Source organism: Triticum dicoccoides, chromosome 6A (genome assembly GCF_002162155.2).
Source record: "Triticum dicoccoides isolate Atlit2015 ecotype Zavitan chromosome 6A, WEW_v2.0, whole genome shotgun sequence".
Taxonomy (NCBI): Eukaryota; Viridiplantae; Streptophyta; class Magnoliopsida; order Poales; family Poaceae; genus Triticum; species Triticum dicoccoides.
This window is the reverse complement of record NC_041390.1, coordinates 60,574,382-60,590,290: the sequence shown is the minus strand read 5'-3', so window position 1 is coordinate 60,590,290 and position 15,909 is coordinate 60,574,382. Positions and strand designations below refer to the sequence as shown.

Below are 15,909 nucleotides of genomic sequence, written 5' to 3'. Positions count from 1 at the left end.
GTCATCTAGCTACTAACTATGGACCCGAAGGTCTGAGGTAAACTACTCACACTTCATCGGAGAGGCTATGATGATGTAGAAGCCCTCCGTGATGACGGCCCTCTTTCGGCGGAGCTCCGGAACAGGCCCCAAGATGGGATCTCATGGTTACAGAAAGTTGTGGCGGTGGAATTAGGTTTTTGGCTCCTGTTCTGATCGTTTGGGGGTACGTAGGTATATATAGGAGGAAGGAGTACGCCGGAGGAGCACCGAGGGGCCCACGAGGCAGGGGGCGTGCCCTAGCGAGGCGCGCCCCCCACCCTCGTGACCACCTCTTTTATTCCTTGGAGCAGGGTCCAAGTCTCCTGGATCATGTTCGGTGAGAAAATCACGTTCCCGAAGGTTTTATTACGTTTGGACTCCGTTTGATATTCCGTTTCTTCGAAACACTGAAATAGGCAAAAAACAGCAATTCTGGGCTGGGCCTCCGGTTAATAGGTTAGTCCCAAAAATAATATAAAAGTGGAAAATAAAGCCCAATATAGTCCAAAACAGTAGATAATATAGCATGGAGCAATCAAAAATTATAGATACGTTGGAGACGTATCATGCATCATCCTCTCCTCTTCGGGGAAAACGAACGCAAGCTGAAGAGGTAGCACCGCCATTGATGCATTTTTCTTCCTACTGAATCTAGTGTGTTTCATGTGCAGTGCCCAATGTGCGAGTACCCTACAGGTTTTTGCGCCCTCGGCGAGACGCCACACTTGTTCCTTCTCATCCTAACACATCATTTTGAAACGCGCACGGTATGTTCCTAGAATCCTCTTTTCTATCCGGGAGGGTGGGTTTTTTTGAACATGTTGTGTTCTCATATTATTTTTCCTGCAGTGTATTATTTGCTCTGCCAGAACACATGTACTCAAGATGCTCGGCCTTGCCATAACTGAATACACTAGTTTAATGGTCACAGTGAAGACAAGCCATGGATATAAGTTCCGAGTTGGGTTCATGAACCAAGATGATCGCTGCTTTTTTATGGCCGAACTTGGATAAACTTTCTCAAGTGTTATGGACTGAAAGTTGGCGCACGAATGTTGATGGAAATAGCAGAACCTGGTCTCATCTTCACTGCGATCTTCCACCCCAACGTCGTTCCAATTGTTCATCCATGTTAGTTTTGTATCTAGTTCTTGCTTGTTGCCTCGATTACTTCTTAATCCACCTATTATGTCTAACTAATCACAATTTAACTTTAGAAGTAGCAACGAATCTCTCACGAAGATGCTACTTCTAACTAATATTTTCTTATAATTGGTGGCATGTGTAGGTTTTTTCAGAGTTAAGCAGTCTGCTCGTTTGTTACTTTGTAATAACTCGGCTGTTACTAATGGCACTGAAGTTGACTGGATCGACATCCACAAGTTCCTACACTTTATTGATCGTCTTGAGGTCCTTGTGGGGCGTTTCAATGGTGGAAGGCCACGTGGGATATGTGTGCCACTGCTGCACTCGTTGAACAGGTCCAACTGTGTCGAGAAACTTATGGTATGAGATGTTTTCTGTTATATATGTTGTTCATAAACTATTGCTTATACACAGTTTTACAGCTGTGATCTTCTTGAAATAGGAACTGTTGAGTTCTATTGTTCCTATATAGATGCCTGACTATGGTCGGGTCAGACTTGCGCTTGGTCACAACATGATGTTTATGTCGACCTACTCAATTCCCCTTGGAGGTGAAAAGATACTTATTCATGGGTGGTCTCAAATAATGAAGGCCCGTCCATCTTGGAGAATAGGACAGAAGATTATGTTCATGCTTTTCCATGGCTCTAAAGCGAATATCCTATTTATTGACCACATTGCGAGATGAAGCCGCTTTCAAAAGGTTGTGGATGCGCGGGGTGGCGCCTGGGCCTTATCCTAGGGCTTGGCGGCCTCACCCTTGGTTAACTGTAGGCAAAGTAGCACTGTTCAAGGCATGCTTTGTACGGTTGAACCTGTATAAGTGCTCATACTGCTTTCAGCTCTAGTTGTTAAGTGCCCCTGCTGGTTTCAGTTAAGGTTGTTAAGTACTCCTACTGCTTTTACATTCTATCGTGTTTCTTCACTCCTGTCTTCCTCCAGCCGCCAAAACCAAACCAGCGCCAGCGAGGCCGCCTGCTTCCGCCTCCCACGGCTGGCTGCGCCTCAGCGCACGCATCGCCGCCCCACCGTCTGCAAAATCGTTAACGCCGATGTCCTCCGCGCACTTTGGTGTGCTCGTCGCGGCGTCGCCCTCTCGCGTTGTCAACATGGTCAACAAACAACAGGAAACGGCAGAAGTACGTGGAGAGGATGACAGTAGGGGCCCACCACGTCAGCATATGGAAAAATAAAATGCTTCCGCATAGTTTTTTCCTGACATCTGGGACCCACGACATTGTGAGCGTATATAGTCAATAGACAAGAGAACAGCACAAGATCGGCTGACACCTGGGACGTAGCTACTCGAGCAGTATTTTTTTTGTTTGGTATTGTTGAGATGGAGTAGGGTTTGAACTGGGCTGTGGCCCATCTAGCCCAGGCTTATATTTTATGTTCACCATGTGACTAGCCTAGCTATTTTTTTCTTTGTGAAAATGAGCCTAGATTATTTTTTCTGAAGAATACCCAATTCAGGCCTACTTATTTTTCTACGCCCTCATGGGCTGCAACTCTTTCAAGACGCCTGCAAATCTTGAAAATAATATGAAATGGGTTGTAAATATAAAAACAGATGACAAATTGGCAATTACTTTATAATTTCTGAATTTTTTCATATTTTCAGATTCCTATTTCACTGGGCATTAACCTAATTTAAATATATCTTCAAAGTACTTTAAATCTGGCTCGCCATTTCGGTATTAAAAATAGTTTGGAACCCACAGAAATATGCGAAATTGGCCCTGACCAACCAAAAAAACGACTGCAATAAATTGCATAAAAAGTTGCCATGAGCTATATATAAATTGTTAAAAAAAGAGGGACTGGTCTGACTTGTGGGCCTGTCTAGTTGACGCGTATGCAAGATTTTTTTAGTTATTATATACGTCAACAAACGATTCTAGCAGACGTAATCGTTGGATGTCAATCCAACGGCCGTCGTGTTTCTTCAATCTCTGATCTTCTTGCTCCAGCCGCCAAAGCAGTGCCGGCGGGACCGCCTACTCCCGCCTCCTGTGGCCGGTTGTGCTGCCGCGCAGGCCTCAGCGCCCATACTACTCCCAGCGCTGGCCAGGGCATCCCTCTCCTCATCCACACCCCCTATTATTCTGTGGCGACGACAGCCTCACACCGCACCCGAACCGGTGAACCCTCGTACTCCTCTCCGTGCGAACTTCCACTGCCGCGTCTTCCCCGGCTCTGCGTTGTCCCCTTCCTAGGCCTCACCGTCGTCCACCGCCGTGGTGCTCTCAACACGGTGTGGTCAATGTGGTCAACGACCGACTTCCATCGGAAGAGTACTGTACATGGAGAGGCTGACAGCTGGGTCCACGGCAGCCGCAAGGAAGTGCCTCCTTATTACGCGGAAAATAATTATTCCTCCACCTGACAGTAGGGACCCACTGGACGGGCCACCAGTATTTCGTGAAAAAAATGTTTCCCCCTGACTGCTGGGACCCACAGGACGGGCTACCGTATTTCGCGAAAAAACGTTCCCCCCGCTATCAGCTCGGACACACCGGAAGTGCCTCCTTATTATGCACAAAAAAATGAATACCCCCTGCTACCTGGGACCCACCTTGGTGGGAGGCTGATTTGTGGGCCTACTAAGTTGACTAGGACGGAGGCCTTTGTCAACTTTAGTCAATATATGAACGATTCTAGCTCCAGTGACCGTACGATGTCCATCCAACGGCCGTAGTGCTTCCTCAACCTCTGGTCTTCTTGCTCCAGCCGCCCAAAGCAGCGCCGGTCGTGCCACCTGCTCCTGCCGCACGTGGCCGGCTGTGATGCCGCGGAGGCCTCACCGCCCCTACTACTCCCACCGTTGGCCAGGCCATCCCTCTATGCACCCACACCCCCTGTTATTCTGCGGCGACGGCAGCCTCACACCGCAGCCGAACGAGTGAACCCTCATACTCCTCTACGCGTGGGCATCCACTGCCACGTCTTCCTCGGATCCGCGTCGTCCCCTTCCTAGGCCTCACTGTCGTCGACCGCCCTGGTGCTCTCGGCACGGCGTGGTCAACGTGGTCAAGGAATGGCTTCCATCGAACATGGACTGTACATGGAGAGACTGACAGCTGGGTCCATGGCCGCAGCAAGGAAGTGCCTCCTTATTACGCACAAAATAATTATTTCTCCACCTGACAGCGGGGACCCACCGGACGGGCCACCATACTTCGCGAAAAAATGTTTCCCCCTGACTGCTGGGACCCACCAGCTACATCTTCGCACGCAAGGAAGTGCGTTCGAAAAAAAACGATTTGCCCCCTGACTGCTAGGACCCACCAGCTACATCTTCGCACGCAAGGAAGTGCGTTCGAAAAAACGATTAGCCCCCCTGACTGCTGGGACCCACCAGCTACATTTTCGCACACAAGGAAGTGCGTCCTGGTAAAAAAACAAAATGATTCCCCCCTGACTGCTGGGACCCAGCAGCTACATCTTCGCACGCAAGGAAGTGTGTCCGGGCAAAAAAAAAACAAAACGATTCGCCTCCCTGACTGTTGGGACCCACCAGCTACATCTTCGCACGCAAGGAAGTGCCTGACAGTCGGGACCCATTTGGTCGAAGCATACATAGTGTTGTCATTCTGGTCGCGAACGTGTACATACATATATACTGGTCGATGTAGAGGCGCACACGTGTCGTAGTAGAGGCGCGTACGTGTCGTAGTAGAGGCGCGCACGTAGCATGTACATGTACGTACAGTGGCCAGGGTGCAAGAAAGAAAATACGGCCACGTACGTACATACGGGCAGGGTCTCGAACACCTACTCGCGCATACATACGGCCAGGACTCGTATACATGGTTGGGTCGGAACGGAGAAACAACGTCGTCGTCGTGTTCATGGGGAGGCAACGGAATGCGTCGTGTTCATGGGGAGGCAACGGAATGCGTCGTGTTCATCGGGAGGCAACGGAATGCGTCGTGTTCATCGGGAGGCAACGGAACGCGTGGGAGCCAACCGGCTGGGTCGGAACGGAATGCGTGGTCGTGTTCATCGGGAGGTCTTGGACGGAACAGGCGATGGAAACGAGGCCTGGCGTACCGCAAAACGGAGGAAGCGGCCTTGTGTTCGACCGGCCACGTTCGAAACGGGATACTGTTCATCGGGAGGGGTCTGGCATACCGCAAAACGGAGGAAACGGACCTCCTACGGTCGAAACGGGGGTCCTATTGATTGGGAGGGGTGTGGCGTACCACAAAACGGAGGAAACAGACCTCCTACGGTCAAAACGGGGGTCCTGTTGATCGGGAGGGGTGTGGCGTACCGCAAAACGGACGAAACAGACCTCCTACAGTCAAAATAGGGGTCCTGTTCATCGGGAGGGGTGTGGCGTACCGCAAAACGGGACTCCACGGGATACTGTTCATCTCCACCGTCGACCTCCTCCAGCCTCCACGGGCTCCTGTTCATCCAGCCTCCACCGCACGCTACTCCACCGGCTGCTGTTCAACTACCCCTCCACCGTCTACTGTTCATCCAGCCCTCCACATCATGGGGTCCTGTTCAACCACCCCTCCACGGGGACCCCTCCACCGTCTACTGTTCATCCAGCCCTCCACCACACCACGGGGTCCTGTTCATCCAGAGGCAACGCCACCTCTCATTGTTCATCCCCCCCCCCGCAACGCTCACCATTCATCCCAGAGGCAGCATCGATCGGCTTCAGTTAGCAGCAGTAGCGAAGGAATCGCTCGATCGGGTTCAGTTAACATCCATCGATCGATCGCTCGGGTTCAGTAACGCGTAGCCTGTAGTGCAATCGCTCAGATTCAGTTAATAAGAGCCCAACGTCTCGCTCGGGTTCAGTTAGAGCCAATGCCTTGCACACACGCGCGTACGTGTACGAGAGAAACGCGTATCGCTCGGCTCCCGACCTCCCACCGTAATCGGGAACTCCCTGAAATTTTCCTCCTCCTCGCTTCTACCACGGATTTTTCTGTCATGGACGGCCTAAAGAATGTCATGTAGCTGCGTCTCCGGCCCGCCCAGGACGAAAAGCCCATTTTCTGTCATGATTTTTTGTCATAGAAGTAGGAGCCCATCACATCTATGATGATACCGGGTTTTGTCACAATTATCGTCATAGAAGTGTCATATGTATGACAGAATTTTTTTTTGTTCGGCCCAAAATGTCACGGATGTGTCTTTTTTTGTAGTGATAACTTTTCCATGGCTTAATCCACTGATATAAATCGGTAGTTTCATCAAAACAAGCAAACTATGCATCAAAAACGGAATGTGTCTAAAATAGAACAGTCTGTAATAATCTGAACATTCACCATACCTCTGGTACTCCAAAAATTCTACCAAAATTAGGAAAAATAAATAATTTATATAGATAGACAGTGCAAAAAGTTTCAAAACCATTTGACATTCCAGTAAAAAATGTAAAATCGCGCACTACAGCTAGAGTTTCTGTCCTGCACCGCACAAACCAACAAGTAATCTAAAACATCCTAAAATCAAACCTTGGCATATTATTTTTATTTTTAAACCTTATAAAAGCACACAGGAAAAATAAATGACTCTCTAAAACTTCTGGATTATCTACCTAGCAGCGCTTTCTTTAAAGCCATTAAGCTAGGCATATAGTGCTCAAGTAATGGATCCACCCGGATCCTAAGGTATATCAAAGCCAATTTTAATTAACAATGATTTGTAATTTAGTAGTGAGCACAAAGTAACATATATCATGTAATGACGAAGTCTAACTCTCTTTCTATGCATCGGCATGTCATAAAAGAACATTCATGCACACAAAGTAAAGGCCAATGCATAGCATAAACAGTTTCTTGCAATTTTATCATATTGGAAACATAAAGAGGTGGAGATGTAGTTCCTCTCTCATAATAATTGCAAGTAGGAGCAGCAAGCACATGCATATTATAGTCATCAAAATTATCATGTGCAACGGTAAAAGGCAACCCATCAATATAATCCTTAATAAGTGCAAACTTCTCCGATATAGTGTAGTTGGGAGAATTCAAAAAGATAATAGGACTATCATGCGTGGGTGCAATAGCAACAATTTCATGTTTAACATAAGGAACTATAGCAAGTTTATCTCCATAAGCATAATTCATATTGGCATCTTGGCCACAAGCATAGCAAGCATCATCAAAAAAGGATATTTCAAGAGAATTAACAGGATCATAACAATCATCATAGCAATCATCCTTCGGTAAGCACGAAGGGAAATTAAACAATGTATGAGTTGAAGAGGTACTCTCATTAGAAGGTGGGCACGGGTGATCAATCCGCTTTTCCTCCTTTTGTTCTTCGCTCTCCTCCTCATCTTTTTCGTCCAATGAGCTGACAATGTCATTAATTTCTTCTTCCATAGACTCCTGCAAAATATTAGTCTCTTCTTGGACAGTGGAGGAGTCCTCAACATATGGTTTAACATAGGCGTTAGAAGCATAATTATCATAAAAATATTTAAGTATGGCAAAATTTTCAAATTTGTAAAGAGTAGCATCATACTTTTCAATCAAAGAAGCAATTTCATAAGCACCCTTAAAAACAACAAATTCTTCAATTTGTTGAACATCATAGTAATTATAAACACCCTTAGCATACGAAGATACGATTCCATTATCTCTAAACTCACATTGGTAGGGAAGGTGTTTCTTAGGGTTTTCAGAACAACAAGTAACATCATAAATTTCACATAAATTCCAAGCATAGCACTGCAAACGATGAATTTGGTCTAGTAAAAGTTCCCCTTTTTGAGATAAGCAGTGTCGCACATAACAAGCATGCTCATCTAAAGATTTTCCCTCAACTAAGCTAGTTGGGGTTTCAGCACGAGCACAAAGGGATCGAAGATGATCCAAGTAAAAAGCTTTAGGAGTGTGATAGATTTTGAATGGTTCGCCATTGGTGTAGTAGGTACAACTACATTTTTTGGTATTTTGCGTTTCCTACCCATAACTAAAGATAGAAAACAACTTAGAACAGCAAATAAAAATTACTTAGTGATAAAGCAAACAAGCACACATGAGAATATTCACCCCACGCTATTGCTCCCCGGCAACGGCGCCAGAAAAAGGTCTTGATAACCCACAAGTATAGGGGATCAATTGTAGCCTCTTTCGATAAGTAAGAGTGTCTAACCCAATGAGGAGCTAAAGGTAGAACAAATATTCCCTCAAGTTCTATCGACCACCGATACAACTCTACGCACGCTTAACGTTTGCTTTACCTAGAACAAGTATGAAACTAGAAGTGCTTTTTAGGTGTTTTTGGATAGGTTTGCAAGAATATAAAGTGCACGTAAATAAAAAGTAGGGGCTGTTTAGGTAAAGAAGTAATAACGTTAGTATAGCGAGTGTGGAAAAGTGGTGGTAGGAGTTGTGAAATTGTCCCTAAGCAATTGACTACTTTACTAGACCGATATCAAGTTTTATGTGGGAGAGGCCACTGGTAGCATGTCATCCCTGACTTGGAATTCTATGCACTTATGATTGGAACTATTAGCAAGCATCCGCAACTACTAACGTTCATTAAGGTAAAACCCAACCATAGCATTAAGATATATTGGTCCCCCTTCAATCCCGTATGCATCAATTTCTATGCTAGGTTGAAGCTTCTGTCACTCTTGCCCTCCAATACATAGTCCTATCAACATACAATTAACCCTATGGTGTGACCCACGCGCACGCTCAGATGATGGGAACCAAAGTACAGCAACATAACCACAAGCAAATTAAACCAATCATAGCAATTCATCAACCACCGATAGGACAACAAAAATCTACTCAGACATCATAGGATGGCAACACATCATTGGATAATAATATGAAGCATAAAGCACCATGTTCAAGTAGAGGGTACATCGGGTTGCGGGAGAGTGGACCGCTATAGATAGAGGGGGGAAGGTGATGGAGATGTTGGTGAAGATGGCGGAGGTGTTGGTGTAGATTGCGGTGATGATGATGATGGCCCCCGACGGCGTTCCGGCGCCACCGGGAGAGAGGGGGAGAGAGCCCCCCTTCTTCTTCTTCCTTGACCTTCTCCCTAGATGGGAGAAGGGTTTCCCCTCTGGTCCATGGCCTCCATAGAGGCGGAGGGGCGAGAGCCCCCCCGAGATTGGATCTGTCTCTCTGTCTCTCTCTGTTTCTGCGTTCTCAGATTCTACCCTTTCACTGTTTCTTATATTCCTGGAGATCCATAACTCTGATTGGGCTGAAACTTTAAGACGATCTCTATACGGATTTTATATTTCTTGCAAAGAAAGAAGGGCATCAACCGCCTTACGGGGTGGCCACGAGGGCCTAGGACATGCCTGACCCCCTCGGGCGCGCCCCCCTGCCTCGTAGCCCCCTCGGGCATCGTCTCGCATTGATTTTTCTTCCCAAAAATCACATATATTTCAAAAAAATCTCCGTCAGTTTTTATCCCATTTGGACTCCGTTTGATATGGATTTACTGCGAAACAAAAAATATGCAACAAACAGGAACTAGCACTGGGCACTGGATCAATATGTTAGTCCCCAAAATAGTATAAAAAGTTGCCAAAAGTATATGAAAGTTGTATAATATTGGCATGGAACAATCAAAAATTATAGATACGACAGATATGTATCATTCTCTGGCCGGGGCGCCGCTTCATGGCCGCTCGGCTACTGCGCATGAGAGTCCCAGTGGAGGCCGGACCTGGTGTACGGCCAGTCGCCAGACACTTATTATGGTCTCGATTTGACTGTGAATAGTATAGTTCAAGGCAGCAGCCGTAATCTAAAAAGGACAGTTTATATCGAATAGATCTAACAGAAAAAATATCACCTAATCATCCCATCAATCCGTGACGATCACCCAGTAGGCTCTCAATGAAAGCACCAATGTCGGTTCAATATCCGGCATATCTCGTAGTAGGGGTCCTAAGCTAGGCGTCTTGGAGCGATGGTAACATGGACACAGGATTTTACCCAGGTTCGGGCCCTCTTGATGGAGGTAAAACCCTATGTCCTGCTTTTGATTGTATTCATATGGGGTGTAGTACAGAGTACATGTATCTACCACGAGATTGTAGTAATGAATATGAGATTGTCTATTGACTAGCCTGGCCTCGGTTTATATAACATACCAGAGGCCTAGGGTTTAGGAGAGTCCTCGTCTTGTGCGCCAAGTCTCGTGGGATCTTCCTTGTATGTGGCATGGGCTGCCCGAAGTGGCCCATGAGTGAACCGCCATGGGGGGTCCTCGGCCCAATCCAGCTGGTCAGGAGACGACGTGGTGAGTACCCCCTAGTCCAGGACACCATCATTCATCATCCTCATTGGTACCTCTCCGATGATGCGTGAGTAGTTTAGTGTAGACCTACGGGGCCGTAGTTAGTAGCTAGATGGCTTCCTCTCTCTCTCTTGATTCTCAATACAATGGTCTCTTGGAGATCCATATGATGTAACTCTTTTTGCGGTGTGTTTGTTGGGATCCGATGAACTTTAAGTTTATGATTAGATCTATGTTTTTATCCATGAAAGTTATTTGAGTCTTTTGATCTCTTATATTCATGATTACTTATAGCCTCGTATTTCTTCTTTGAATCTTTGATTTAGTTAGGCCGACTAGATCAATTTTTCTTGCCATGGGAAGATGTGCTTTGTGATGGGTTCGATCTTATGGTGCTAAATCCCAGTGACAGAAAGGGAAATGACACGTATGTATAGTTGCTATTAAGGATAACAATATGGGGTCTATTCCTACATGAATAGATCTTGTCTACATCATGTCATCTTTTTATTGCATTACTCCGTTTCTCCATGAACTTAATACACTAGATGCATGCTGGATAGTAGTCGATGTGTGGAGTAATAGTAGTAGATGCAGGCAAGAGTCGGTCTACTAATCTTGGACGTGATGCCTATATAATGATCATTGCCTGGATATCGTCATGATTATTTAAAGTTCTATCAAACTTAAGGTTTATATATACCTGACTCATTACCTTCGCCGAGTTCCCAATCTTCAGAGTTGCGTTTAATTCTTTCCAATAACCCCCGTTTGAATTCAATAGTCTTCTTCATAAAAGAACCAGTGCAAGAAGTATTGAGCATGGATCGATCATTACGAGAAAGTCGAGAATAAAAATTCCGAATAATAATTTCTCTTGAGAGCTCATGATTGGGGCATGAATATAACATTGACTTAATCCTCCCCCAAGCTTAAGCGATACTTTCTCCTTCACGAGTCCAAAAATTATATGTATATATAATTCCGATCACAATGAACCAGATGCATAGGATAAAACTTCCGATGAAATTCCAATTTCAATCGGTTGAAGTTCCAAGATCCAATATGATCACATAGCATATACCAAGTCAATGCCTTTCCCTTCAAAGATAAAGGGAAGACCTTCTTCTTGACAGCATCCTCGGGCAAACCTGCAAGCTTAAATAATCCACAAACTCCATCTAAATAGATTAGATGCATATCAGGATGTAATGTTCCATCTCCTGCATAGGGATTAGCCAGCAGTTTCTCTATCATACCCGGAGGAATTTTATAATAAATATTTTCGGTAGGCGCAGTAGGTTGAGGAGCAACTCTTTGTTCTTCCGGTCGGGGTGAAGATACCCCGAACAAACCCCTCAAAGGATTATTTTCCATAGCGACAAGTGACAGTAAATTTCAGCACGTAATATAAAATGTTTCCTTACCAAATTCCACTCATCAAAGGTGCTTCACTCCCCGGCAATGGCGCCAGAAAAGAGTCTTGATGACCCACAATTATAGGGGATCTATCGTAGTCCTTTCGATAAGTAAGAGTGTCGAACCCAACGAGGAGCAGAAGGAAATGACAAGCGGTTTTCAGTAAGTATTCTCTGCAAGTACTAAAATTATCGGTAATAGATAGTTTTGTGATAAGATAATTCGTAATGGGTAACAAGTAACAAGAGTAACTAAAGTGCATCAAGGTGGACCAATCCTTTTTGTAGCAAAGGAGAAGCCTGGATGAACTCTTATATAAAGCAAAGCGCTCCCGAGGACACATGGGAATTACTGTCAAGTTAGTTTTCACCATGCTCATATGATTCACGTTCGTTATTTTGATAATTTGATATGTGGGTGGACCGGTGCTTGGGTGCTGTCCTTACTTGGACAAGCCTCCCAGTTATGATTAACCCCTCTCGCAAGCATTCGCAATTACGAAATAAGAATTAAGATAAATCTAACCATAGCATGAAACATGTGGATCCAAATCAGCCCCTTACGAAACAACGCATAAACTAGGGTTTAAGCTTCTGTCACTCTAGCAACCTATCATCTACTTATTACTTTCCAATGCCTTCTCCTAGGTCCAAACAATGGTGAAGTTTCATGTAGTCGACGTTCACATAACACCACTAGAGGATAGACAACATACATCTCATCAAAATATTGAACGAATACCCAATTCACATGATTACTTATAACAAGACTTCTCCCATGTCCTCGGAAATAAATGTAACTACTCACAAAGCATATTCATGTTCATAATAAAAGGAGTATTAATTATCATTAAGGATCTGAACATATGATCTTCCACCAATAATCCAACTAGCATCAACTACAAGAAGTAATCAACACGACTAGCAACCCACAAGTACCAATCTGAGGTTCTGAGACAAAGATCAGATATGAGAGATGAACTAGGGTTTGAGAGGAGATGGTGCTGGTGAAGATGTTGATGGAGATTGACCCCCTCTCGATGAGAGGATCGTTGGTGATGACGATGACTTCGATTTTCCCCTCCCGGAGGGAAGTTTTCCCGGCAGAACAGCTCCGCTGGAGCCCTAGATTGGTTCTGCCCAGGTTTCGCCTCGAGACAGCGGCGCTTTGTCCTGAAAGGTTCCTCTTGATTTTTTCCAGGTCAAAACACATCATATAGCAGAAGATGAGGACCGGAGGCCTGCTAGGGGGCCCACAAGGCAAGGGGCGCACCTAGGGGGTAGGGCGCGCCCCCACCCTTGTGGCTTCCTGGTGGGGTCCCTCTGGTACTTTCTTCACCCAATGTTTTTTATATATTACAAAATAATTCTCCGTAAATTTTTAGGACTTTTGGAGTTGTGCAGAATAGGTATCTCAGATTTGTTCATTTTTCAGTCCAGAATTCCAGCTGCCGGCATTCTTCCTCTTCATATAAACCTTGTGAAATAAGAGAGAAAAGGTATAAATATTGTGCTATAATGTATAATAACAACCCATAATGCAATAAATATCAATATAAAAGCATGATGCAAAATGAATGTACCACGCGCCACCGCCGTGGGATGTCACCGAAGCCTAATGAGGATGAACGGCTCCTTGCTTGGGTCTACCGCCGGTCGCTCACAATGGCGGAGACGAACACTCGTCGCCTACGGCGGAAGGACACAAAATTGCTTTGGCTTGCCACAGAGGAGTCAGAGCGTGAGGCGAAGGAGGCGGCTCGGCTCGCCAAGTTGAAGCGGCAGCGGGACCAGGTCGTCCTCCAGATGAAGGGGTTGAGCATCCTCTTCGATTCCGACGACGACGACGATTACAACTCCACCTCCTCCTCCAACGACCAAGATCCTCCACAGCCGCGGACACCTACAACTATGCCGGCGACCGGAAGGGGAAAGGCCCGACGAGGAAGTGATGAAGACGCTCCTGCTCCTATGTTTATTGTCGTTTTTTAGTTGTTGAAGTTAAGAACTTGTCTGACGATGAACTCCGATGTTTTTAGATGATGTATAGTTCATTTATGTGCATTTAGTTGTCCGTTTGATGCCGATTTCGTTGTGCGTTGTCTGATCACGTAGAGTAGCTCTTACGTTACATGTGTAGTATGTATATAGGGTGCGAGATATGAGATATGCGGGTGTGGAAAGAAAAAAATTTTAAGGCATGACCGGTCCGTGCTGACGAACGCGTCCGGGTGTTTGAGGGGTTGGAATGCTGTCCGCGGCTGTAGATGATGTATACCGTGAAACAGGCTATCGGTTTGCTTGATAGGTAAAAAACAATAATGTTACACGTACAGGATTATACAGGCTTTTACAGGTTGACTTGAAAACAATGTGACGTAGAAGTTTGTGATTGAATTTTAGTTGCCAAAGCAGGCCCCACCCCCCGAAAATCAGGGGGCAGTGTTTAGTTTGTTGGAAAGGTCCCCGGAAGGGCCGGTAGGTGCCTGTACGTTTAGCATCTATATCTATACCAATATAAAAAGACCCAAACGGGAAGATCTAATTAATCTCGGCCATCAAATCATGTGAATCCAACGACCTAAACTGCTTCAATGTCGAGTGTTCAACACGTTTAGCATGCAGTTAATTTCATGCCAAAAATAGTGCTAATTACATAATAACACGCAAAAAATATCCTACTTAATATCCGCATGCACTTAATATATTTTCAAATTAACATGCAATGCACGTACCCATTGACTAGTTTTTGAAAAATAAAAACAAAGCGAGAAAATATATAGCAGAGGGAAAAAAAATCTTATCGGCTGGTTGTTCCCACGCCACACGTCACCGGTGCCGCAGCCTTGCGGGACTCTTCCTCCCTTCCCGTCTGACCCGGCGTCCCCTCCCCGACTACAAAATCCCCGCCCCCCTCTCCTCTCCCGTCCACCAAACAAATCCAATCCCCTCTCCGCGATCTCACCGAGAAAATCCTCGACCGATCGAAAGACAAGCGCCCCTCACGCTCCTTCAAGGTACGCGAGTTTCCGATCCCTCCGCCTTTCGATTCCGCTCGCTCTATGTTCTAGTATTGGGTAGATCTGCGGGCTGGAGACCTATTATCTGTTGATCGATTTCTGTTGATTCGATCATGCGTCGAATCATCGAGTAGATCCGCCGGTTGTTGTTGATTCGGTCCGTCTAGATGTGTGTAGCTGCGGTTGATTCCGCTCGTTTGTTGCCAAGTTTGCGTGTCGTGTTCTTGTAGAACTAAGGTGATTCTGCTCGTCTGTTATTAAATCCCCACCGCGATTATGTATGGATTATCCAGTAGATCTGCCGACCGTCGTTGGTTCGGTCCATCTAGGCTTGTGTAGCCGGTTGGTTCCGTACGATTGTTGCCAAGTTTATGCTGGGTTCTTGTAGGTTGTTGGTTCTGGATTTGTTTACCAGCTTATTCATTGTTCAGCCTCGTAGTTGCCTGTCGGTTCTACTCTGAAATTCGTGATATTGTTATTGTTGATTCTTCTACACTTTTCTAGATTGTTGTGCCCAACTTGAGCATAGATCTGCTAGAATTTAGATTAATCGTCCTTCTCACCAGGCTAAGAAAGATTGTATTGATATATCGGATTTTTGCTAGTGTAGTCTGTTTGTTCAACTTTATATTGAGATGTTTGTTGATTTGTAGCTAGGATGTCATCTCTCTCTGTACTTGTTTTGTTAATGTCCTCATGTTTCCTTTTAACTGCTCCTTACTCTGGGTTTATTTTACTTTGTATTTACAGATGCAGATCTTCGTGAAGACCCTCACCGGCAAGACCATCACCCTTGAGGTCGAGTCGTCTGACACGATCGACAATGTGAAGGCCAAGATCCAGGACAAGGAGGGAATCCCCCCGGACCAGCAGCGCCTCATCTTTGCCGGCAAGCAGCTCGAGGATGGCCGCACCCTGGCTGACTACAACATCCAGAAGGAGTCCACCCTCCACCTGGTGCTCCGCCTCCGTGGAGGCATGCAGATCTTTGTCAAGACCCTCACTGGCAAGACCATCACGCTGGAGGTGGAGTCCTCGGACACCATCGACAATGT

General features: G+C 45.7%; 1 protein-coding gene across 1 annotated transcript in view; it reads left to right on the top strand.

Moving 5' to 3' along the window:
• The first annotated feature begins 14,705 nt into the window (after nucleotides 1–14,705).
• Nucleotides 14,706–15,909, top strand: part of LOC119314899 (polyubiquitin-like) — a 2,074-nt gene continuing 870 nt past the window's right edge. Inside the window, exons 1-2 of the mRNA XM_037589585.1 lie at nucleotides 14,706–14,851; nucleotides 15,605–15,774. Of these exons, the coding sequence (XP_037445482.1) occupies nucleotides 15,605–15,774 (170 nt within the window). The 5' untranslated portion in view covers nucleotides 14,706–14,851. The remainder of the gene's footprint in view (nucleotides 14,852–15,604; nucleotides 15,775–15,909) is intronic.